Source organism: Takifugu rubripes, chromosome 7 (assembly GCF_901000725.2).
Source record: "Takifugu rubripes chromosome 7, fTakRub1.2, whole genome shotgun sequence".
In the NCBI taxonomy this organism is placed as follows: domain Eukaryota; kingdom Metazoa; phylum Chordata; class Actinopteri; order Tetraodontiformes; family Tetraodontidae; genus Takifugu; species Takifugu rubripes.
The window spans coordinates 11,625,305-11,652,484 of record NC_042291.1 but is presented as its reverse complement, the minus strand read 5'-3'; the positions used below and the strand labels follow the sequence as shown (position 1 = coordinate 11,652,484).

General features: G+C 44.3%; 1 protein-coding gene across 2 annotated transcripts; it reads left to right on the top strand.

Annotated features, from left to right (window-relative positions):
- Positions 1–194: 194 nt before the first annotated feature.
- On the top strand, positions 195–25,928 carry LOC101064025 (high-affinity choline transporter 1-like). Of its 2 annotated transcripts, none has more exons than XM_029839207.1 (8): positions 195–246; positions 21,775–21,888; positions 22,791–22,946; positions 23,035–23,183; positions 23,293–23,427; positions 23,938–24,091; positions 24,313–24,530; positions 24,599–25,928. In XM_029839207.1, exons 2-8 carry the CDS (start codon positions 21,801–21,803, stop codon positions 25,091–25,093), a joined length of 1,395 nt encoding a protein of 464 aa, XP_029695067.1. In that variant the 5' UTR covers positions 195–246; positions 21,775–21,800; the 3' UTR covers positions 25,094–25,928. The 2 variants fall into 2 exon arrangements, with proteins under 2 accessions (XP_029695067.1, XP_003966087.2); XM_003966038.3 differs by lacking the exon at positions 195–246 and adding an exon at positions 21,351–21,653.
- The last annotated feature ends 1,252 nt before the right edge of the window (positions 25,929–27,180 follow it).

Sequence of the window (27,180 nt, the reverse complement as noted above, 5' to 3'; positions counted from 1 at the left end):
GGTGACCAAACATCACCCTCACAAAAATTGGTCCTTCGAGCCGGATCCCAAGACCTGGAGAGGAGCGCCGTGGGACGACCGAACGCCGAAGTCTGCGCGCAGCCGGAGTCAAAAGGACGTCCGAAGTGAAAGACCTTTCATCACGAGTTGACGGAAGGCCGGTCTTCGTCCCTCCCAGGGCGACCATCTCCAGTGACGGGAAGAAGGCACTAAAACAACTCAGAGAGAAACCATAGCGACAACGGAGTGAGTATAAGACACAAAAAGCGCTACACAGAAAATACCGCGGTATTGCCTGCCTGGTCATCGGGAGAGAAGCAGAGGCAAGATACACCCGCCTCCTCGGAGGTAGAAGCCTGGTGTATACTCTCCTGATCGAGAACGATTGACTATAAGGCCACGGCAGGGGGGCTGAACTAGATATCCTGTATGGATTGAGGGTTGTTCAGTCGGGAGATCAGGCGTCTCCACCCAAGTACATAAAAACTGATGAAATAAAGTGCAAACATGGGCAACCAACATTCCACAAAAGGTGCTGAATTCGAAATCCCAGCATCATGTAAACACATGGAAGACAAATATCCAGGTTCATGCTCATATGTTCAGCTGTGGATGACTAAGTTCGATTGGGATGGTAACTTAGACAGGCCAGGCAATATTATAAAATTAAAAGAAGATTTAATAGAATATGGAAAGAAACATCCAAAAGTAAATGTGGGGTTGACACAATGTCATCTCTGGCTCACTGAATCAAAATATAGAAGAGAAAAACAAAATCAAGAAAAAGAGAAACACAGCAAGTCCTCATGTGTGTTAATGGCAAGAAATGGGGCACTGTCAGAGGAGATTGGGTCCCAGTGGATCCAGTCACTCAACAACCATGGCAGCCTGGCAGCCAAGAACGAAATGACAGACTTGACAGACTGTACGAGCGCATGCGAACTACTTTTACTAGACGAGCTGACTACAGCGCCATTACGGCCACGAGACAAAAGACTGACGAAAGTTTTGAAGACTATAGTATGAGAATGAAAGATGTGTTCCGGAAAAATAGTGGAATTCCGTATGCGGAAGAACCAGAAGGTCCCTACCAACAGCAATTAAAGCAAGCTATACATGGGGGATCAAAATCAGAGATAAAAACCTGGGTAGAGAGACAATTAGTTGATTTCGGAACTAGTAACCTAGGCCGCTATGAACAACATGCTATGCATGCTGAAAGACAATGCCAAAAAAGTAAGAACCAATCAACAGGCATGTTTTTCAATGCCAACCCTCTCCCAAGCCGAGGCCGCGGACGTGGGCGAGGCCGAGGCGGAAGGGGAGGAGGAGGCAACTCCCGTGAAAATGATCGGTGTCATTATTGTAAAAATTATGGACACTGGGAACGTGATTGCAAAAAGAAACAACGTGACCAGAGATATAATAGAGGACAGCAGCAAGGTTCTAATCCACCTCAACAATGACTAGAACTGGAAAAAGATGTCACAAAAATTAAAACAAATCAGGGCACAAAATTTGACCAATTGGAAAAAGATGACTTAGAAGATGTTTTAGACTTAGAAACCATCTTCCTGTTTGCTGAAGGCAAACCAGAAATACAACTGACCGTGTTAGGCAATTCTTTAACATTCTTAGTAGACACGGGTGCAGGTAAATCAGTAATTAGAGATCCAACAGCCGTGAAGCCAACTTCTACACAGATTTTTGTGAGATCAGCAAATGGTCTCATAACTAAAGAAAGAATGTCAGTTCCTGTAGATGTTTGTGACCCTGTAAGTGGAATCACACTTAAAGCCCCTTTCGTGATCTCCACCACATGTCCCGTAAATCTGTTAGGAAGAGATCTTATCTCTCAGCTTCAGTTGATGATTCGTACCACAGCCGAAGGAATGTGGTCTGTAGATAGAATGGTTAATCTGTGGGTAAGAGAAGGAGAGATGTGCAGTAAATTTTGGTCACTTGACATTCCTGAAAAGCAGCCCCCTCCATTTTCTGACCCAATCACTATGATATATGGTAAAGCTCTGTCATACTTACAGCCCGAAGCCCAGCTCCACAATCAAACTGACCTGCATGTAACCATGCACGTGGAGCACACTGGTGGATTCTGTAAATCAGACTCACACGGCACATCAAGCTATGCAGAGAAGTTTGCTAAACTCAAAGATCCACAAATGATTGTAATTATGCATCTATATGTGTGTGGTCAGACAGCTGTCTGCACGGCAGGAAGCCTTTCCGCCGAAGCAGCAGCACTATTCAAAGTGTCAGGTTCTGTACCACATGTTTCTATTGCTAAACCGCTTAAGAAAAGATGGCAAGACTTGGGATGTGACGTAAAACACTGGAGCAGCCTGCCCTATAGGCCTAAGGGTGAGGTTGATTTTAATGATCAGTTCCAGGTGTGGCGTATTCCCCTTAAAACATGGTTGCTGACACATCCAGCAACGCACCTCACAGACCAGAGTTCATGAGAAGAAAACATCTTCCTCACGCAGGAGGAAGAGGAGAAGCTGAAAGAGCTTCCCCCTGAATTATGGTCGGAAGGACCTGCAGATGTAGGTCTTATAAAAGGAGCAGAACCTGTAAAAATAATCCCTAAATCAGATTATAGACCATTTCAGAGACAATATCCCCTTAAGACTGACGCACAGGAGGGTATTGTTCCGATATTTAACTCACTGCTTAAAGCAGGAGTCATCAGAGAGTGTCCTGAATCCCCTGTAAATACACCCCTATTTCCAGTAAGGAAGTCACCACCATCTACCGGCTGGCGGATGGTGCAGGACCTGCAAGCTGTAAACGCTGCAGTGGTCCCTAGGTCTCCTTTAGTCGCAGATCCATACACTCTGCTGAATGACTTAAACCCTGAACATCAGTGGTACACGGTGATAGATGTATCCAATGCATTTTTCTCTGTACCAGTACATCCAGACAGCCAGTTTTGGTTTGCGTTTACGTTTCAAGGACGAAGGTACACCTGGACAAGGTTACCTCAGGGCTACTGTGAGAGTCCCACAATCTTCTCTCAGGTAATGATGTCATCATTAGCTAAGTTTAAACCTCCGTGTGGAAGTCAAATCCTCGTCTACGTAGATGACATCCTCATGGCGTCAAAAACAGAGGCAGATTGTTGGTCAGACACGCTAGCATTGCTACACTGGCTAGCCGCTCAAGGCCATAAATTAACCAAAAGCAAACTGCAACTGGTGAAGCAGGAAGTGATTTATCTGGGCCATGTTTTGACACATAATGGCAAAGCTATTCTCGAGTCGAGGAAAACAGCAGTGCTTGAAGCCCCAAAACCAAAAACAAAGAAGCAGATGATGTCATTCTTAGGACTTGTGAATTTTTGCAGATCATGGATCTTAGACTATGCGAAAATAACTGCCCCTTTACAAGCATTGATGTATGATAATCCCTTAGCAATGACTGATGTGTTAACTTGGACCCCTGAAGCTGAAGAAGCATTTACACACACAAAGCAGGCCCTTGTAGGTGCTGGAGTGTTAAAGCTGCCAGACTATCAGAAGCCTTTTGAGCAGGTCGTAGATTGCAAAGGTAATTTTATGACTTCAGTTTTGTTGCAAAAACACAGAGATAAGAGGCAGCCAGTGGCCTATTACTCCCACAAGCTAGATTCCGTAGTTTGTGCACTCCCACCATGCGTTAAAGCAGTGGTGGCAGCATCTGAGGCAGTAAAAGCCTCCGCAGGAGTGGTGCTATATCATGAGCTAACTTTGCTAGTTCCACATGCAGTGTCAATACTGCTGCTACAAAGTAAGATAGCATTCCTGTCGCCCGCACGTCATCTTTCCTGCATGGCAGTGTTGCTGTCTCAGCCGAATCTGACGATTCGATGCTGCACGATCTTAAACCCAGCAACGCTGCTACCCACCGCAGAAGAGGGACACCAGCACAACTGCCTGGATGAGGTCTCCACCAAGGTCCTGCCGCGACCAGATCTCAGTGATGTCGCGTTGACGACAGGACAGACACTCTTTGTGGATGGATCATCAAGAAAGGATGACTGTGGACGCACTAGAACTGCCTATGCAGTAGTTACAGCAACTGAGGTGGTGGAGGCGAAATCACTTCCCTCCTCCTATTCTGCTCAAGCTGCAGAACTCGTCGCACTCACACGTGCCTGTGAACTAAGCAAAGGACAAGATGTTACCATTTATACAGATAGTCAATATGCTTTTTCCACGCTGTTTGTGTTTGCTCAACAATGGAATTTAAGAGGGATGAAAATGTCTACGGGCAAACCGGTCATGCATGCAGAACTATTAAAAAAGTGATTGGCAGCAGTACAGCAGCCAAGCAAAATAGCTGTATGTAAATGCGCTGCACATACTAACAACACAGACGCAGTCTCACAAGGCAATGCCTTTGCTGACAGAGCCGCAAAGGCTGCAGCAAATAACAACACACTTCTTGATAATATAGAATCATTTACCTTAGAACCTGCAGATAATGATATTCTAAAAGAAATGCAACAAAGTGCTCCAGAAAAAGAAAAGGCCACGTGGAAGAAGCGAGGAGCCAAACTGGATGACAAAGGACTGTTAACCATAGGAAACAAACCAATCCTTCCCCGGAATATGCATAAATGGGCAGCATTAGTGAGCCATGGGCCATGCCATGTCTCAACAGGAGGGATGGTACAGATGGTTAATGAACATTATTATACTATAGGATTTCATACCTACTCAAACATTTGTTCACAATGTGCTATTTGTGTAAAACACAGCCCACAGGGAGCCCTTAAGGCCCCTGCAGGCACTACACCATTACCAAATCATCCATTTCACAGTTTTTCTAGATTTTATTCAGCTAACACCATGTGAAGGTAAACAATATTGTCTAGTAGTGTTAGATGGATTTACTAGGTGGGTAGAAATTTTCCCCACAGCAAAAGCAGATGCACTGACAGTAGCAAAAGTCCTGTGTAGAGAGATCATTCCCAGGTTTGGCATCCCGAAGGTCATCTGGAGCGACAATGGAAGCCATTTTGTAAATGAGATAGTGAAAACTGTAGGAGTAACTTTGGGCATTGATTTGAAGAATCACTGCGCATACCACCCCCAGAGTGCAGGGTTGGTTGAAAGAGTCAACAGTACTATTAAGAACAGACTGAAGAAGTGTATGGACGAGACAGGAAAGATCTGGATGTTTTGTCTCGACCTGGTGAAATTATGGATGCACATAACACCACACAAGAAAACAGGCATCACACCCTTTGAAGCATTATATGGGCGGCCTTATTGCCTGCCATACTTTGCAACAACAAATGAGCTAAAACATGTTGAAGAAACAATAGCAGATTATCTGAAAAAAGTGTTACTTAACCGATGTGTGAATACAGTAAATGTTCTGCCTAGTCCTGTGTCTTCCACAGATTCCACCCCCCAGGAACCCATTCAACCGGGCGACTACGTGTGGGTGAAGAAGTTTGTGCGGAAGAGGTGGAACACGCCTAGATGGGAAGGTCCTTATCAAGTACCGCTGACCACAAAGACTGCAGTTCGAGTGGACGGGAAACTGTCGTGGATACACCTTTCCCATTGTAAGAAACAGAAAATTCTTCCAGGTGAAGGCGAGGGAGCAGTGGTGGACTCTCCGTAAACGGCTGACGGCCTGTATAGGTCCAGCAACGGCTGAACCCCGTCGGAACCTGTGAAGAGGATCTAAAAGGAAATGAAGTTGTTCTTCCCAATTGTGGTGAGTGCTGTGACGGCAGGGCTCGTGAGTTTTGGTCTTTGGAACTTCCGACAGGAGGGAGGTAATCAGGGACAGAAAGATGCTCTGAGACAGGATGAGAGCTACGCGCACGCTAAACGCACCGTAGTTAGCCACTTAGAACATTCGTGGTTAGAACAAAATCCAGAGTCCTCACACACTTATAGTTTGAATACATGGTGGCGCTATGCTAATTTCACAGCTCGGACACAGAATCATTCTCGTTGTTATGTTTGTTCTATGCTACCAGTTTCTGTGCATACACCGCGGGTAACTGCTGAACCGATGACAGGGAGTGTAGGACAGTGCTTTGTCCACATAGGGCTAAGCCGTGACCCGAATTTCACAATCAAGTTGTTGGATGGAACGTGGTTCGCTTGCAGCAACTGCACCCAAGAGCCACTACGGACAATGGCAGGGAAAGCCAATAGATTCAGATTCCCTGTGCTAGGTGCAATAAATCACACATACTGTTATGCACGGAGTGGTGGTAGGGGTCATTACACAAGGATGTCTGTAAAGTTGTTTATACGTCACTGGGAGTCAGTCGTGATGTGAGGTTTGACACTTCGACTAATCGGCCTTATCGGAAAACGTGTCTACAGCAAAATAAAAGTTCCGAACAGTGTGAACAGGAGTGTATTGATGACCCCCGGCACTTATGTGGTTTATTTACCTTAGATGAAGCAACACAGAGGTGTCCAGAAGGTTATAACTGTACATGTAACTATCCCGCTTTCGCGCCAGGAGACAAAGGTACGCAATTAGTGGATAAGGGATGGTGGTTATGTGGACACAATGCGTATGCAGACCTACCAGCAAACTGGTCAGGAGTGTGTGCTCCAGTACACCTCAAGGATCACACAGTCATAATTTATGCTGCTAATGCTAGATCTGCACCACAGTTGCGCTCCAGGAGAGATTTGAATGACGAGTTCAAACCACATGACTCAGTGTGGGGCACAGATGTACCACGAGAGTTTAAGCATTGGTCAACCGGAAATAAAGTGACCATGACTCTCTTTCTGTGGCTAGGAATAGGAAAGAACATATTGAGATTGGAAACAGTTGATTACAGGTTGAAAGTATTTGCTAATTTGACAAAAGTTGCTCTCACAGGAGTCAAGGAAGAAATGACAGCGCTAAGACTGATGACCATGCAGAATAGGATGGCCTTAGATCTCATAACGGCCCCCCAGGGAGGAGTGTGTGCAATGGTAGGAGATTACTGTTGTACGTTCATCCCAGAGAATGATGCGGACGGTCACCTGATAGATAGCGCATTGAAAAATTTAACTAAACTACAGAGAGCTATGATTGATGATGGTAGTCCCCCACCAGACTGGCTTACAGGAATGTTGTCAAGGTGGAGGGAACTGTTGTTCAAGATAGGAATGATGATAGGGATAGTGCTGCTAGTATTAGCCATACTAGCTTGCTGTGTAGTACCTCTTGTTCGGGGTTGCATTGGCAGGCTCGTGGGATCAGCTGTTACTAGTACTTTGCTGCAGGTGGAAGAACAATCTCTACTGGACAACGATGAAGAGGAATCAGAAGAAGAATGGACAAATGTGATGCAAGATGTAAATGAAATGTTTAAGATGTCTTAAGCTGTACCCATGTTGAACTCTGAGTGTAAGAAATGTGTTTCTAGGAAAATGACGTAATGCATTTAAATTTCATGAAATGAAAAGATGTAATACTGACAATGAGAATCTAGACGCATTTAACGATAAACAGGAGGGAAATGTGAGAAGAATTATTGTTGTTATTACTATTATCGTTTCAATGCTATAGTAAGTATAGTAAGTAGATTTAGAATGTTTAATCAAAAGGAATGTATGAGTGTTTGAACCAAGTGTTGATGCTGTTAGGTACCCAGCACTGAGAGGTACCATGTTCAAGGACACGGAGAAGTCGGAGAAGGAATCATGAGGTCAGATTGACATAAATGTTGTGTGCACCAAATAAAAGAGGAGAGCGAGCAGCAGACTGACGGAGTTGAGAGAGGAAGCTTGAACTGCTCGTCAGCTCTCCCTTGCAAGGCCTCCTGTTGTCTGTGTGGTTGATCTGAGTATAGTAAACGAACAGCGCGGGTGACCAAACATCACCCTCACAAAGGCACTAAAACAACTCAGAGAGAAACCATAGAGACAACGGAGTGAGTATAAGACACAAAAAGCGCTACACAGAAAATACCGCGGTATTACCTGCCTGGTCATCAGGAGAGAAGCAGAGGCAAGATACACCCGCCTCCTCGGAGGTAGAAGCCTGGTGTATACTCTCCTGATCGAGAACGATTGACTATAAGGCCACGGCAGGGGGACTGAACTAGATGTCCTGTATGGATTGAGGGTTGTTCAGTCGGGAGATCAGGCGTGTTGGATTGCAATACCTCTTGTGTGTCACTGCCAATCCGCGTGTTCTTTAAATGAAGACTTCAAGTAAACAAATGCCAATTTCAAAATGTATTTACAATAAAATTATTTCAAGATACAAATATTACAGAGCTCTGGGCCAGTTCATAACCCTACAAACAACAGAGTCAATTGTCAGGGCATGAAGTCTGACGACCTAACTATCCCTTGACCCAGTCTTTTATAGAAAGATATATGTAAATTATTGATGCTAATTCACTCCAATCCAGTCCTTCTTCTTGGATGACCCCATCTTCTTCTTCCCGCCTCATTTGGTGTTGGTGCAGTCCTTCTTCTCCATTATCTTCCCAGATAGCCAGGTCAGAGGTCATTCCTGCCGAGGAACTTATCAACACCAGTAAACTATTCTGTCACGTTTTACGATGGGGGTCTACCACTTTCCTTCTGACTGTCTCCTCCTGGCTCCAACTGTCTAAACAACATTCATGTCAAGGAAGGGTCAACTGACTGCTTATCTTTATTCCACTGATTAAACATTCTACTATTCCTAACTTCTAAAGTGCTTATAACAGAAAACAGAAACATATGGTACAACACATGCTAATAAGATAAAAGATGCTAACAAGATAAAATAATTCTCTTCAATCCCCCTTTTGGCCTAGCCTAAACTAGGCCAATACTACCAAATTATTGTCAATTCCCTTAAATCTCTCCATCACTTACTCCCATCAAGGGAATGGTTTCCCTTCGAATTTGAGCCATCTGGTAAGGAGGAGGTTGCTTTCCTTCAATTGCAGTTACGATTATACGATTACATAGAGAACGAATACAAGGAATACAACAACAACCACACAAAATTAAGCCGGCGGTAGCAGAAATTAATGACATCAAAACAGATACAATGATCACTTTCCATTTACCAAACATTCTATCCATCCATTTCTGTAGTGGATTAGTTACACCAGAATGCTCCTTCATTTCGTCTGACAATGTCCGCAAACCTTCCAGTGCCCGGGTCACAGAACCATCTGGAGCTGTATTATTAGGAATGAATGTACAACATTGATCTCCAAACATAGCGCAAACCCCTCCTTTTTCTGCTAAAAGCATATCAAGTGCCATTCTATTTTGCACAGTCATCAAAGAAGTGGCTGCAACCTGTTCTGACAACCCAGCCACTGCATCTCTGGTGAGATTTGCCAATCGCTGCACATTATAATGAACATAATTGATTCTATCCACATTCTTATTTGGGGTTATAGGAAACAGTGCAGAGATTAAAGGTAAATTTTCAAATCCAGCTGATACCTGGTCCACTAATTTATATTCATCAGGGACTCCCCTTGGAATTCCAATTGAATCAATATATGTTGGGGATCCCTGTGTGAGATCAAATGATGTTCCCCTCCTATGTCTAATTGAAGGTAGCACCTGATCCCCCTTTGGACTTAATAAAGTGATAGGGAGTAGGAGACGAACCAGAGTACATGTTCCTGACCAATCGGGTGGGATTACTGGCATCAGAGCGTGTGGATCACAGTGCCAAAACAAATCAGCTCGATGAACTGGAAAGTGTGAAGCGTTACTCCATGTAGTGACATTTACCATGTACTTACACCATGTTGAAGGCAAGTCACCTACCAACCTTCTTCCCATTCGTGACAAGCAGGTAAAATTGGATCTGACTGAAACAAATGTAGGAGGAGCTGTCTTATTCGAGACCACTGGAAAAAGATCTGACAAAGTGGAACAATTAACAGGATTATCATACATGTGTAAACTTAACATACAATGAAATCCCTGAGGGTCTGCTTCTACAAGCAATGGGGCCAGAGCTGTATATAACTTAGGTCTAGCAGCGGAGCAGGCAACACAATTTGTCATTTTTTGATCCTTTGCTGTAGCCTGGATCCATTCCAACCAAATATTTACATCCCCATAACCTGTAACAATCTTCACCACATCTTCCGCAGTAAATTTACTAAAATCTACTGCTACTACATTAGGATCGGCCACTGGAGTTGCCAAAGTTGGTACAGGGATTGAATTATTCCTAAAATTTATTTGAATTATACCTTTAGGATCTTGACCTCCAACATGTACACCTAACACTATGAATAACCTATCATCACCTTTATTATTTATTATCTCCGGAAAATAATGCATACTTTTAATAGAGAATAATAAAGGATTCAACCCCTTATGATTCCGCCGTGCTAAAAGTCCTCTAGTGAATGTAATTTTTTCCCAGTTTTCTTTTGACCAGCCATGTGGAGGAGAGGCACTCCAGGCCTGCCCTGTCCACCAGTTAACATAATCCCAACCTGGACACATTGCCCCAAAACGTGGCCCATAACCATTTTGGCAAATCTGATGGACATTTCTGTACATACATAAGTAAACATCCATGTTCCTCCAATTTCCAGGGTCTCTACAGCCACCTATAACCTCACATAAATCAAACTGAAATGTTGTATCACTCCCTTTGATGTAATCAAGAATCACCCCTGTGTAACCCAGGCAGATCTCTCCCACGTTGCCTTGAGATCCTCCCCACAACGCATACAAAAGTAGAACTGTAATCATTGTGCCTTCTCCTGTAGATGTTTCCGAATCTGTCCAAGCGTTCTCTGTGAATTACCTGCTGGGGTACATTGATTCCAGTGATACCAGAGTTAGGGTTAATGTGTTAGAGTGTTAGTATGTTAGTATGTTAGGGTTAACATGTAATGTTCACTCTACAACTTCAAAGGGACCAGTCCACCTGTGCTCTGACCACTTTCACTTGATGACTCTCAGAAGAACACATTCAGCTGTGTGTGGAATTCCTGGATCCTCACTGACTGTGGTTACAGAGGTTGCCTGTTGGGAGAAAACTGAGAGAGTCGTTTTTAGTTGAACAAAATAAGATTTATATTTCATAAAAGTGCTGGGCTGGCCTATGGATTTTCTGCTTCTGGTCCCAGAAAGGGAACACCCCGCTCGAGCTCAAAGGGGGTGAATCCTTTTCGGGAGCTTAACAGAGCTTCTCACTGACATCAAGGCTATTGGAAGCGCCTGTGTCCATTTCATTCCACTGTGAGCACATATCTTGCCAATTTTGCTCTTCAGTGTTTGATTCATTCTTTCTACCTTCCCTTGTAATTGTGGATGATAGACGGTGCCAAATGCATGTTTAAGGCCTAATGGTTTTTCTACTTCTTGTAAATCTTTATTGATTTAAAGTGTCCTTTATTTGTTTAAGTAAACCATGTGTCGGATTAATCAAAAATTTTTGCATCTTCTGCTTTTACGGGAACCGCCTCCAGTGTATGCAGCCAGTGTATGCATCCACTGCCACCAAGAGGTATCGGAACCCATTGACTCAGTCTATCATATCGGTGAAATCTATAATTTTCCTTGCCCTGCTATGGAAACTTGCCCTCATGTGGTCGAATTGTTGATTTTACATTAAAGTGTTTGCATATTGAACATTCTCTGCATCATTCGTGGTTTCCCACAGTGTGTCAGGCCGTGGGCCTCTTCCAGAACGGCATCTACCAGACCGGGCGGAAGAACAGGTCTGCCGTCTGGGCCCCGCCAAATTCCTTCAACTTTCACAGCCCCCCTTTCCTTCCAAACTGTTTTTTCATGTGGAGAAGCTTCTTCTTGATCACAACTAAGTCTTTCCCTGTCGTATCTTGGAAGAATTTCATGAACCGTTTTCTCTACCATCAACAAATTGTAACTTAGTTTATAACCTGCAGCCTTCTTTGCTGCCTGATCGGCCACCTCATTACCTTTTCCCTCTAAAGAGTTCTCCTTGCTGTGACCTTTGCATTTTATGACTGTGACCTCTGCTGGTTCCATGAGTGCCTGTGCCAATTGCCTCATATCTGCCTAATTTTTTATAAGAGAGCCTGATGCTGTGTTAAAACCTGCCCGCAACCAAAGTTCAAGTTGACAAAGTTCTAAGTGAATCGCTCCCACTACATACGCTGAATCTGTATTGATGGTCACTCTCCCTTTGATATTTCTAATGCTCTAATAACTGCCCTCAATTCTGCAAGTCGTGCTGACTCTTTACCTGTTATCTTTCCTGTTTCCACTTCCATTTTCTAACTATTGCCTAGGCAGCTTTCAGCCCCTCCTGTGGGTTTCTGAAACAACAGCTATCTGTGAATAGTATTTCATCTGGATCCTTTAACAGCTCCGCCTTGAGGTCTACTCTGATTCTTTCATCTTTCTTCACTTTCTTCACATCTGTGTGGTTCACCCTCTCCTATACCATCTGCCATATTTTATCCCTTCATGAGTGTATGTTATGTGTGGTGCCGTTAAAATCTTGTCCATCCTGGTCTGCCTAAGTGAGGTCAAGGTGAATGCTGCTGAGCTGACCAGTGATACCACACTATGTGTTGTAAGAACTGTCAGAGCGTAACTAAATGTGCTGTTTTTGTAAAAGTTTTGCTACCCCTGCTACATGCCTTACACTGTATTATCCTTGCATACATTAATACTTTCCTTTCACCCCCTTTTTTCTGAAAGAGAACACCATTTACTGTATGTTCTCCTTCAGAAACATCCAAAAAGAAAGTATCCTTATAATCTGGAACTGCCAAATGTGCAGCTGTGGTGAGTGCCTGTTTAAGAGCAATGAACGCTTTCTCTCCCTCAGTTGTCCATGTTAACCGAGCTGCCAAATCACGCATTCCCTGTTCATTTACCATTGCACGTAGGGGCGTAGTCTTTTCTGAATATGTAGGAATAAAATGTCTACTATAGCTCGCGAGACCCAGAAATGACAACATTTCCTTTACAGTCTCTCATACCACTCATTCTGTTCAGCAAAGTCGACCTGCGCAGCCACACCCTCAGGCCCAACACACAAACACGGTGATGTAATCATCCAGAAATTTCCCTGTAACTTTTCTCTAAACGCATCCTGATAGACCTCATTATTCCCACGGTGGTAAAATAGGGTGACATGATAGGGATCAACTGGCGGGGCAAAAGGACTTAGCATCGACAACCAGGGCCTCCAGCTCTGAAACAATGCCACAACACCGACACCAGGTGAGGTCTCAGGCTCAAGTTCTCCCCAATAAATGTCCGCCCACACCCCCTGTTCTGGCGAGGGTGTCGGACTCATCAGCATTTGTCCCTTCACACCTTGGTGTGAAATACAGCAGTTCAGTTTCATTCCATTAGGAAATTGCACCACAAGACCTTTATCTCCACACAGAATTACTGCTCCTGTCCTCACAAGGAGATCTCGTCCCAACAGGTTGATAGGGCAATGTGGTGAAATCAAAAAAGGGTGCAACACAGTCTGTCTGGCAACACGAGTCACTAATGGCACCGAAAACGGCAGTCTCTCCGGGCTTCCTGAGAACCCCACAAGCTCGACGGTGTCAGATGAGATCGGCTCCGGTGATAAATTCCATGAGATGGTGGAACACTGCCTGGTACCTCTGGGTAGTTGTGATATGGACAGTCCCTTTGCCAATGACCATACTCTTTGCAGGTGTGACACTGATCTCGGCCTAAGTACCCGCCTATCAAGCCGTATCCCTGCCCGCCGCGTCTCCCACACATGCCTCCCCTTGGACTGACCCAATACGGGTTTATCAGAGCAAAATCCTGTTGCGGACATAACTGATCTGGCTGCACCTGCCGAGAAAACTGCTGAACCATCTGTTTCTCTTCCTTTTGTTTATCATATAGCTTTTTCCATGCTTCATCTAACTGCATTTTTAGGAGCTGTTCCTGCGCTGTCATCACCTCCTCTTTCTTTCCCTGTTGTTTAACTTTAAATGTATTGATGTGGTGAGAGAGATGTCTCTCCCAGACATCCGCTGTGCTGCCTGGAAGGTCAGGATTTCCTTCCATGGCTTCTTTCACTGACTGTGGAAGTCCTAAAATTATTGCCTGACGGAACAAAGTGGTGTGTAGATTATCTGAGCCAGGATGGCACCATGTGGCACACATCCATTCCTCTTTACACCTCGCAAGGAATCCATGTGCTGACTCACTTTCCTCCCACTTAAATCTTAAGTTCTGCATTGCTCCTGGAGATACTGGAAATATCTGTCTCATAGCTTCACCAACCCTGGTTGCACAAGGGCCAAAACGTGCAGCGTTAGGTCTGTCTTTAATACCTGCTGCTACCTCGACCTTATCCAAATCCCAGAGAGACACTTGTCTCCCTAAAATTCCTCTAAAGTCTCCCATCGCCAACTGCATGCTCTGTGTTAAACTAAAAAGGCTGGACATCCACTTGCCGCCTCCCTCTGCAGGTGGGGGCATCTTATCCACCAACAATTAATGTCTGTGATAGCAAACGGAACATATACTGGTTCCTGTCCTCCTCTTTTCTGTATCAGAGGGGCCTGTAGCTGCGGCATTCCTGAAACGGGCCCCTTACTCCTCGTGTGTATTCCTGTTTGACCCACCTCCTCATTATTTATGGCCCCTGTCAACGGTACACCTCTGTACTCACACTCACTCTCTTCCCCTGATTCTGATTCATAATTTTCCATACTTGAAGCTGGGTCTTTTTCATATAATTTTGTCTGAGCTTCAACGGGCTCCTGAAGATCCGATTCTCCAATAAATGTAGCTGGAAGTTTGAGGGTGTCTGTCTTACTCTCACTCTCCTCTTTACCGTATTGGCCCGAATATAAGACGACCCTGATTATAAGACGACCCCCTCTTTTTCAAGACTCAAGTTTGAAAAAAGACTTTTTGAACACCAAATTTAATTTTTATACAGAAAATAATTACAGTACATCTGAAACAAATGATTATATCTTCGACCCACTTTTCTCCAGATTGTCGCTACATTTCTCTATTTTCTGTTATCTCTTCTCTTATTTTCTTCTCTTTTCCTTCTTACCGATATTTTTTTATTTTTCTTCTTCGTGCTACCGCTATTTTTATTTTTCTTCTTCGTGACAGGGGTTCGCTTTTCCCTGGGACGTTAAGTTCAGCATTCGCTTCAAATATATCTGGCGCCATCTAGCGTTGTGAATGGGTATAATGTCTAGACCGCGAATGTAAGACGACCCCCACTTTTTCAGTCTTGTTTCAACGCAAAAAACACCGTCTTATATTCGGGCCAATACGGGTATCACTGCCATAAATCAGTCTTGTCTTCTCCTCCCTCCGCTCAGCCCTGGCAAATCCTCCTGAGGGATCAGCTCTTTTCTCTTGTTTTGTTTGATTGTTAAGTCTTTTAAAGACATTTAATGCAGATTTTTGACTGTCCTGTTTCTTAAATATAGTTTGTTGGGAGATTTTAGGGCGAACCACTTGACCTTTCTCTCTAAATTCAAATTTTCCCAAGCTATCCTCAACCTCTTCCTGTCTCTGTTTGATCCTGCTAACCTGTCTCCGAAGATCCCACACTGTCTCACGTAACTCCTGCATTTCTTCATTTCTGTCCACATCTAACTGACCACTATTAGGAGTTAAAACTGGCAATTGATATGGGGGTGGGGAAGTGGTAGTAGGTAATGATGGATAAAGAGTGGTGTTAAGTGTCAGTGCCTGGTTTGGATCTTCTGATGGAGGCTTCTCTACATTGGGCACTCGTGTAACCCCCCTAGCTCTGCAATAGTGCACCGCTGCACATGTCACAGCCACAACATGTATCCTTCGGCGCTTATCTTCTAACTCCTTACCCTGTTTTTTCCATGATTTTCCTGCTATCAAGCCTAATTTTGGATTATCCAAATGATCTTGTAATCTAGTGTGAATTTCTGACTCCCACTTACACAATGCTTCAGCTAAATTAACCTTCACCTCTGGAGGGGGAAGTATCTTCTGCTTCTGAGCTTCCTTCCACAACTTTTTTATTGCATCCAATTCTCTTTCCCTGTCCTGTTCTTTCATGCCACTCACCACCTGATCAAGAGTCCACTTCCACTGTTCTTCCACAGACCGGGGATAGGGAGAACATTCTCCCTGATCCCAACATGCTTTGCCACATTCCAGTTCCATCTTTAACTATGATCCCAAGTGAGATTGAATGTGAATGACTCCAACGGTCAACTCAATGCCTCAGTGAAACAAGCTTCTAGACCAAACTCCGTTGATCCGGTTCCACTCTGGGGGTTAATTCCCAAGGACAAAGAGCCTTTAAATTCACGTTCACTCTGTCACTTTTCCAACCTACACAAAAATACAAATCTCGGGCGTCGGGAGTGTCCGTCCCGTCAACTGTGCTCCGAGTCCAAACCCAAATCTTTTTCATATACAGTGCACTGTATATGCAATACAGCACTGTACTAGTTCCGGTTTACTCTAACCGTCTATTCCCTGTTTTTTCAACAGTACTTCCGGCCTCTAACCGTTCAACTTTACGGACTCTAACCGTACTTATGGACTCTAACCGTTCAAATTTACGGACTCTAACCGTACTTACTGCAGTCGTTTCAATATTTGCAATATTTGTATCTGGAATTTATAACTAGGACACTTCAATTGACAGTGACGACAAATTTTTGGAAATTGCCAATGTGCAGAACTTTTGATTAAACAGGTGTCTGCTTACCTTTTATTAGGGATCCCTTTGTCGTCAGTTGTCCTCCGAAGTGACCGTTGTTGAATTCTTTGCCTCAGATGTCTTTTCTGTCTTCATCACGTCGGGGTCACCAAATTGTTGGATTGCAATACCTCTTGTGTGTCACTGCCAATCAGGCGTCTCCACTCAAGTACATAAAAACTGATAAATAAAGTGCAAACATGGGCAACCAACATTCCACAAAAGGTGCTGAATTCGAAATCCCAGCATCATGTAAACACATGGAAGACAAATATCCAGGTTCATGCTCATATGTTCAACTGTGGATGACTAAGTTCGATTGGGATGGTAACTTAGACAGGCCAGGCAATATTACAAAATTAAAAGAAGATTTAATAGAATATGGAAAGAAACATCCAAAAGTAAATGTGGGGTTGACACAAAGTCATCTCTGGCTCACTGAATCAAAATATAGAAGAGAAAAACAAAATCGAGAAAAAAAAGAGAAACGAAAAATAAGAACCTGGACTCCAGAAGACTGTAAAAAGCTTGTGATGGCATAACCTCGCCCCAAATGGACGTAGAGTCGTGCATCCAAGACATAAGACAGGTATTAAGAAGTTACCTTACTAACGGTACTGAAACACAGCAAGTCCTCATGTGCGTTAATGGCAAAAAATGGGGCACTGTTAGAGGAGATTGGGTCCCAGTGGATCCAGCCACTCAACAACCATGGCAGCCTGGCAGCCAAGAACTAAATGACAGACTCGACAGACTGTACGAGCGCATGCGAACTACTTTTACCAGACGAGCTGACTACAGCGCCATTACGGCCACGAGACAAAAGACTGACGAAAGTTTTGAAGACTATAGCATGAGAATGAAAGATGTGTTCCGAAAAAATAGTGGAATTCCGTATGCGGAAGAACCAGAAGGTCCCTACCAACAGCAGTTAAAGCAAGCTATACATGGGGGATCAAAATCAGAGATAAAAACCTGGGTAGAGAGACAATTAGTTGATTTCGGAACTTGTAACCTAAACCGCTATGAACAACATGCTATGCATGCTGAAAGACAATGCCAAAAGAGTAAGAACCAATCAACAGGCATGTTTTTCAATGCCAACCCTCTCCCAAGCCGAGGCCGCGGACGTGGGCGAGGCCGAGGCGGAAGGGGAGGAGGAGGCAATTTCCGTGAAAAAGATCAGTGTCATTATTGTAAAAATTATGGACACTGGGAACGTGATTGTAAAAAGAAACAACGTGACCAGAGATATAATAGAGGACAGCAGCAAGGTTCTAATCCACCCCAGCAATGACTAGAACCGGAAAAAGATGTCACAAAAATTAAAACAAATCAGGGCACAAAATTTGACCAATTGGAAAAAGATGACTAAGAAGATGTTTTAGACTTAGAAACCATCTTCCTGTTTGCTGAAGGCAAACCAGAAATACAACTGACCGTGTTAGGCAATTCTTTAACATTTTTAGTCGACACGGGTGCAGGTAAATCAGTAATTAGAGATCCAACAGCCGTGAAGCCAACTTCTACACAGATTTTTGTGAGATCAGCAAATGGTCTCGTAACTAAAGAAAGAATGTCAGTTCCTGTAGATGTTTGTGACCCTGTAAGTGGAATCACACTTAAAGCCCCTTTCGTGATCTCCACCACATGTCCCGTAAATCTGTTAGGAAGAGATCTTATCTCTCAGCTTCAGTTGATGATTCGTACCACAGCCGAAGGAATGTGGTCTGTAGATAGAATGGTTCATCTGTGGGTAAGAGAAGGAGAGATGTGCAGTAAATTTTGGTCACTTGACATTCCTGAAAAGCAGCCCCCTCCATTTTCTGACCCAATCACTATGATATATGGTAAAGCTCTGTCATACTTACAGCCCGAAGCCCAGCTCCACAATCAAGCTGACCTGCATGTAACCATGCACGTGGAGCACACTGGTGGATTCTGTAAATCAGACTCACACGGCACATCAAGCTATGCAGAGAAGTTTGCTAAACTCAAAGATCCACAAATGATTGTAATTATGCATCTATATGTGTGTGGTCAGACAGCTGTCTGCACGGCAGGAAGCCTTTCCGCCGAAGCAGCAGCACTATTCAAAGTGTCAGGTTCTGTACCACATGTTTCTATTGCTAAACCGCTTAAGAAAAGATGGCAAGACTTGGGATGTGACGTAAAACACTGGAGGAGCCTGCCCTATAGGCCTAAGGGTGAGGTTGATTTTAATGATCAGTTCCAGGTGTGGCGTATTCCCCTTAAAACATGGTTGCTGACACATCCAGCAACGCACCTCACAGACCAGAGTTCATGAGAAGAAAACATCTTCCTCACGCAGGAGGAAGAGGAGAAGCTGAAAGAGCTTCCCCCTGAATTATGGTCGGAAGGACCTGCAGATGTAGGTCTTATAAAAGGAGCAGAACCTGTAAAAATAATCCCTAAATCAGATTATAGACCATTTCAGAGACAATATCCCCTTAAGACTGACGCACAGGAGGGTATTGTTCCGATATTTAACTCACTGCTTAAAGCAGGAGTCATCAGAGAGTGTCCTGAATCCCCTGTAAATACACCCCTATTTCCAGTAAGGAAGTCACCACCATCTACCGGCTGGCGGATGGTGCAGGACCTGCAAGCTGTAAACGCTGCAGTGGTCCCTAGGTCTCCTTTAGTCGCAGATCCATACACTCTGCTGAATGACTTAAACCCTGAACATCAGTGGTACACGGTGATAGATGTATCCAATGCATTTTTCTCTGTACCAGTACATCCAGACAGCCAGTTTTGGTTTGCGTTTACGTTTCAAGGACGAAGGTACACCTGGACAAGGTTACCTCAGGGCTACTGTGAGAGTCCCACAATCTTCTCTCAGGTAATGATGTCATCATTAGCTAAGTTTAAACCTCCGTGTGGAAGTCAAATCCTCGTCTACGTGGATGACATCCTCATGGCGTCAAAAACAGAGGCAGATTGTTGGTCAGACACGCTAGCATTGCTACACTGGCTAGCCTCACAAGGCCATAAATTAAGCAAAAGCAAACTGCAACTGGTGAAGCAGGAAGTGATTTATCTGGGCCATGTTTTGACACATAATGGTAGAGCTATTCTTGAGTCGAGGAAAACAGCAGTGCTTGAAGCCCCAAAAACAAAAACAAAGAAGCAGATGATGTCATTCTTAGGACTAGTGAATTTTTGCAGATCATGGATCTTAGACTATGCGAAAATAACTGCCCCTTTACAAGCATTGATGTATGATAATCCCTTAGCAATGACTGATGTGTTAACATGGACCCCTGAAGCTGAAGAAGCATTTACACACACAAAGCAGGCCCTTGTAGGTGCTGGAGTGTTAAAGCTGCCAGACTATCAGAAGCCTTTTGAGCAGGTCGTAGATTGCAAGGGTGATTTTATGACATGAGTTTTGTTGCAGAAGCACGGACATAAGAGGCAGCCAGTGGCCTACTACTCCCACAAGCTAGATCCCGTAGCTTGTGCACTCCCGCCATGCGTTAAAGCAGTGGTGGCAGCATCTGAGGCAGTAAAAGCCTCCGCAGGAGTGGTGCTATATCATGAGCTAACTTTGCTAGTTCCACATGCAGTGTCAATACTGCTGCTACAAAGTAAGATAGCATTCCTGTCACCCGCACGTCTTTTCTGCATGGCAGTGTTGCTGTCTCAGCCGAATCTGACGATTCGTCGCTGTACGACCCCAAACCCAGCAACGCTGCTACCCACCGCAGAAGAGGGACACCAGCACAACTGCCTGGATGTTCTCAGCCTCTAGATGGCGCCACTCTGTGAGGTCACCGGAAAACAAAGAACACAAAAAGAAACACCAACAACTCCCCTGACATGTAACAAGCACACAGAGACAATTACCGGTAAGATAAAAATAAAATAGAATAGAATTCGGAATATACAAAGAGGAAGTATATTTACAGTAATCCAGATAAATGGATACTCGGCCCCTGTATACCTGTACATAGTACAGAGGGAGAATACAATATACATATCAGAATATATAATACAGTATTCACATTGTGCTAGCGAGCGTTATGACAGCAGCTGTGGCCAGCAACAACCCCACTGATAGTAGTCATTCCATGCTGCAACAAAAAGATGATGATTGCTGGAATGAGCACAATGTTCACTCTGGCACCTGACCAAAAGTACTCCCAGGTGAACAATGTGCACTCTGGCACCTGTACATATGTTCTGCAGAGCAAGCTTTACCAAGCTGTGATCAAAGAAGCTGGGGAAGCACATCTGTAGGTACATTTCAGAGGACCATACAGTTTCATAATAAAGACAAAACAGAGTTCGAACCCCCCTCATTACTGCTCAGAACGTTGTTTGCATAATAGGCCCAGTGTGACTGAACACTGTTAAAGGGACGTTACTTTTAGGTTAAAGACGTTTTCTGTTAAATAACAGGTTTTTCCACTTTGTTTCGGTTATCTCGCCTATTTTACTCATTTTAAAAATGATCTCTCTGGCACCTCAGTCCTTCAAGAAGCTCGCGGATCGACAAAATATATCCAACCCATTAATCATGTTTGTTGGGGGAGGGGTCAATTTAGTCCTGTCAGTAAGGTCCAGTAAAGTCCTGTCAAGATGCTCCTTAAAGACAGATCAGAAAGTATGGTTCAATACATTTTCCTGTTTTTCTTTGTTTTTAAGTAAGACGGCAGGTCCCCAGGTTCGAACCGTAATTGGAGTCACGCCTTTTCTCGAGCACGTGATTAGACGTTGCAGGTAAAGGGAATAGGGTTTCCCGACCCGCAGTGTTGTCTATCACAACTGAAATTCAGTGGAACCCTCGGCCATGGCTGTCAACGTGCCTGCTCTGGTGGCGGTGGTGTTTTTTTACATCGTCATAGTGGCCATCGGCTTATGGGCTTTCAGGAAATCAAAGGAAGTTGAAAAGACGTTGGGGGGCAGCAAGGCAGAAATCACTATTGTCGGTGGTCGCAACATCAACGTCCCGGTCGGAATTCTAACCCTGACAGGTAGAAAGACAATCTTTCTTGTGCGTCATGACGCGCGCGGCACTCTTTGGCCCACTTCTTTTTCAATAGTATCACTTATTAATCACTCAATCAAGCTTAATTAAAGTATTTTTTATTTCAGCGACATGGGTCGGTGGAGGTTATATTATGGGAACTGCCGAGGCAGTCTATTCTCCGAACCAAGGTCTGGCCTGGGCCATGGGACCGTTCGCATACGTCGTCTGTTTTATTTGCGGTAAGTGGCCGAAGACAAGCACTTTGCATCACACTGAGCTCCAAGGAAGTTTTCTATGTCAGCTGGACTGGGTTTCTTCTCTTGAAGACGTTTCGCCTTTTATCCAGAAGGCTTCTTATATAGACACCCAGCGATTTCAGAACTGAGAATCTACACAGACATATCACACTGAGAAAACTTCTGTAGTAAGTCGCTTTATCTCGGACACCCAGTCAGCGCACAGGGGGAAAGGGGAGGGGGCCTTTTCAATGTGTGTAGTCACACATGTAGATGCTCTTTAGGTGTGGGATTTATGCATGATTGTTTTTTCAAACGAGACACAAAATGCTCACATTTTGCGACTAAAATCAAAGTGCACTACTGCCTGTGCTGCAGTGTTGATACCTGCATGGAAAGAAGCCTGTTTTCAGTCTGAGGTGACGTGACATTCACTCCCCCGTCCGTGTTGGTTACAAATCGTACGATGTGACTGCTGCACGACCGACGTCTATATAGGCGTTCCGCTGTTACACAGTAATCCGGAGGCTTTGGCACGTGTAGTCACACATTCTTCCTTCTTTTTATGGCATGTGTGCTGGAGTCCAGTCAGCATTAGCAAAAATTCACAAATCCAGACTTTATTTGTCCGCTCCTGCCCAGAAGGATTTTATCAGAGCTTTTAACCCACTGTTCCATCAACTGGATCCAACTGGATCCGTCACCAGGTGTAACCCGGGGACTTTAACATCATCTGGGATTAACAACATTTGTTTTTGTATTAGCTTTGCACCTTTAAAATGAATGTGAACTTCTAAGAGGGCCTTCTACTCTTATGCAACCAAGCTTGAAGAAAAAATATGTTGATTTGTTAATCTGACGACAAACATCATGTTGAATGACAAAGGCTTTTCTCTCTTCTGAAGGAGGATTGTTTTTTGCTAAACCAATGCGGTCCAGCAATTACGTCACCATGATGGACCCGTTTCAGCAGCGTTACGGCAACGTGTGCACAACGCTGCTGCTCATTCCTGCCTTAATCGCTGACATCTTATGGGTCGCCTGCATCCTCGCTGCTCTTGGTAACTGGCCCTGACCTCCAGGAGGCTATCCATCTGTTTGTGTTTGGAATTAAAGCTTCTTTCCTTGTGTCTTCTGCCTGCTTCCTAGGAGGAACCATGGCCTTAATTCTTGGGCTGTCCTCGACCATCTCCATCGTTATCTCAGCATCTGTGTGCATCGGCTACACCCTTCTGGGGGGCCTCTATGCTGTCGCCTACACAGATGTCATCCAACTGCTCTTCATATTTGTCAGCCTGGTTAGGAACATGAAGTTGGAGCACTCAAGCAATAAAAAAGAAAAATTCATTTACATATAACCCCCCCCCCCCCCCCCCCCCCCCCCTCCCTCTCTCTGTCTGTCTCTAGTATATAGGTATTCCTTTTATAGTTCTCAGTCCTGCAGTTACTGGGGCGTCCCATTTCAACCAGTCACACTCCACATGGGTGGGGGAGCTGAAGTTGGAAGATACAGGAAAATGGATTGATGAATTTCTGCTATTAGTGAGATGTTTTCATTGTTTAATAAGCATAATGCCTTTATTGTTGGATTATCTCTGTATTGGGCCACTGGCTTTTTGTGCAACAAATGAACAGGAAGTCCTCAAAGTTGATATGTTGGGATCATAAAAAATGACATATGTGTGACAACAGCCAATGTTTAGCATTCTTAAAACCACAGCCCTGCTGGGATGGTCCCAGTCTGCACTGGCAATACTCTATCAAATGTCCAAGAGATTGGATTATTTGTTAAGGGGTTGATTTTTACACTCAGAACAGTGTTGAGGTGAGTCCCAGCCAGCAGTTGCCAGCTTATTAGTAATGTTCTTACCCAAAAAAGGGAGCTGTACAATAAGTAATTCCTTATATTCCAATAACTTCCTTCCTTATTTACACCAGCATGTGTTTGGCACAGAGGTGGCACTTTGGGCTAGCTATGATCTCAAAAAAGAGCCACCTTCTGTGCTGTGGGTTATATGTTTTTCTACAATTTTCTGTGCATGTGTGTCACAGGCTTTGGGGGGACTGTCCTACCAAGCTCTTTACCAGAGGATCCTGTCTGCTGCTTCGACCACACAAGCTCAGGTCACCTGTTACGCCGCCGCTCTGCCCTTTTTCATCATGGGAATCCCTTCCGTTGCAATCGCGGCAGCGGCTGCATCTGCAGGTAACTTGTTCTCAGGAATATTGGCTTTAGGGGGAACACCTTTGGAGTCTGGGAAGACAGATACTGAGGGAGGAATGACACATTTTCTTTGCCAAAAGAAAAGAAATGAAAATCCAAAGAACAGCCCTTTGAGTGCATGTTTGATGACGTTGGTCAGATGAGTTCCTACTCACTTGAATACTCTTTTCTCCCCCCTTGGTTTCCGCTCTTCTCCCTCTGAGACTGGAATATGACAGCATATGGTTTGCCCTCTCCCTTCGAGCGTGGCGAGGCAGGGAACATCCTCCCCCTGGCCATGCTGTACCTGGCACCCCCCTGGTTGTCAGTGTTGGGCATCGGTTCTATAGCTGCAGCGGTCATGTCATCCATGGACTCTGCACTGCTGTCCTCCGCATCCATGTTCACGCAAAACATATACAAAAGATCTTTGAGGAAGCAGGTCTGTGCACGTGAGTGGTTTATTATGAAGAACGAGGTCGACGTCTTTATTCATTTGTCTTCCTGCAGGCCTCGGACCGGGAGCTGCAGTGGGTGATCCGTGGCAGCCTGGTGGTGGTGGGCTTGGCAGGAATGAGTCTGGCATTTGGTGAAAAAAGTGTGTTTGCTCTCTGGATACTGAGTGGCGATCTCCTCTACTGCATCGTATTCCCACAGCTCACCTGTGTGCTGCACGTTAGCTTCGCCAATGGTTACGGTATGATTGCTGGGTTTGTAGCGGGGATGGTGCTACGTATTCTAGGTGGCGAGCCAGGACTCGGCATCCCTGCTCTCCTCCTGTACCCATGGTGGAGGGAGATAGACGGGGTGATTATACAGTACTTTCCCTTCAGGACTTTTGCTGTGATTTGCTCGTCTGTGTGCGTTGTCGGGATATCAAAGCTGACGGAACTGGGCTTCCATCACAAAAAGATTCCCGAATCTTGGGATGTACTGCAAGCGTTTCAGGAAGATAAACGGAGATATAGGAAGTCCCATCTTTGCACCATGGACACAAAACTTTAAAGAAAATATAATTCTCTAATCATGTTTTGTTACCGCCTCTTTGGCAAAGATTTTGTTTACCCAATACTTGTAAGTTGCACCAAAAACTGTAAAGAGTTTCTTTGAAGATTCCAAAAGTAGGTTTTCTTGGTGGAGGAAAATAGTGACTTAATTAATAATTTTGTAGCTTGGTACCGTACCCTAAGGTTTGTGGAACTACTGTTGCCACTGTGCTGGGGAGAGGAAATATAAGGACATTCAAATAAAATTAAAGGAAATACAAATAATTACGAATATGCACAGAGTACAACTGTAATACCAATAACACAATTCTAATTGATTGAATTGATATCTAAGAGCCTACATTAATCAAAGAGGGTCCTCGGTGCTAGATAAAAGGTCTCCTTTTCTACGTTGCTGTTTACTGTATTTATTTAACTTTTTTTTTAAAAAAATCACTTTAACTAAAATAATTACCAAAACATGGTAAATGGGAGATAAAATTTGCCTGTCTTTTTAGCTTTTTTAAAAACTGAAGTCATATTGTTTCCAGTTGAAGCAATTTGGCAAAAACAAAACAAAACGGAAAAACATTCATTTTGGCGACCGTCGAACCGTGTTTGACTGGCTGCACCTCGGATTTCTCGTTATCAAGAGTTTATTGAGCATGAGATCATTTTTTCCTTGAGCTTTGCTTAGATAAGAGAAGAGAGCCGCAAACTAGTTTAACTAGTTTAACGCCGGGTGACATGAGATGTGACCACTTTGGGTGTTTCGGCCTCACCATGAACGTTTCCATCTCACCAATACAGTACACTGTTGCTCATGAAGTCGGAATAAAATATTTCTGCCTCTTCGTTGGACCCCATGTTTTGTTCTTGATGGAGAACGTGTGTAAACCCTGAAAACTGTATCGATCCTGTGAGAAGAATTATTGTTGTTATTACTATTATCGTTTCAATGCTATAGTAAGTATAGTAAGTAGATTTAGAATGTTTAATTAAAAGGAATGTATGAGTGTTTGAATCAAGTATTGAAGCTGTTAGGTACCCAGCACTGAGAGGTACCATGTTCAAGGACACGAGGAAGTCGTAGAGATAGGAGGAGAAGGAATCATGAGGTCAGATTGACATAAATCTTGTGTGCACCAAATAAAAGAGGAGAGCGAGCAGCAGACGGACGGAGTTGAGAGAGGAAGCTTGAACTGCTCGTCAGCTCTCCCTTGCAAGGTCTCCTGTTGTTTGCGTGGTTGATCTGAGTCTAGTGAACGAACAGCGCGGGTGACCAAACATCACCCTCACAAAAATTGGTCCTTCGAGCCGGATCCCAAGACCTGGAGAGGAGCGCCGTGGGACGACCGAACGCCGTTGTCTGTGCACAGCCGGAGTCAAAAAGACGTCCGAAGTGAAAGACCTTTCATCACGAGTTGACGGAAGGCCGGTCTTCGTCCCGACCAGGGCGACCATCTCCAGTGACGGGAAGAAGGTGTGAGAAGAATTATTGTTGTTATTACTATTATCGTTTCAATGCTATAGTAAGTATAGTAAGTAGATTTAGAATGTTTAATCAAAAGGAATGTATGAGTGTTTGAACCAAGTGTTGATGCTGTTAGGTACCCAGCACTGAGAGGTACCATGTTCAAGGACACGGAGAAGTCGGAGAAGGAATCATGAGGTCAGATTGACATAAATCTTGTGTGCACCAAATAAAAGAGGAGAGCGAGCAGCAGACTGACGGAGTTGAGAGAGGAAGCTTGAACTGCTCGTCAGCTCTCCCTTGCAAGGCCTCCTGTTGTCTGTGTGGTTGATCTGAGTATAGTAAACGAACAGCGCGGGTGACCAAACATCACCCTCACAAAAATTGGTCCTTCGAGCCGGATCCCAAGACCTGGAGAGGAGCGCCGTGGGACGACCGAACGCCGAAGTCTGCGCGCAGCCGGAGTCAAAAGGACGTCCGAAGTGAAAGACCTTTCATCACGAGTTGACGGAAGGCCGGTCTTCGTCCCTCCCAGGGCGACCATCTCCAGTGACGGGAAGAAGGCACTAAAACAACTCAGAGAGAAACCATAGCGACAACGGAGTGAGTATAAGACACAAAAAGCGCTACAC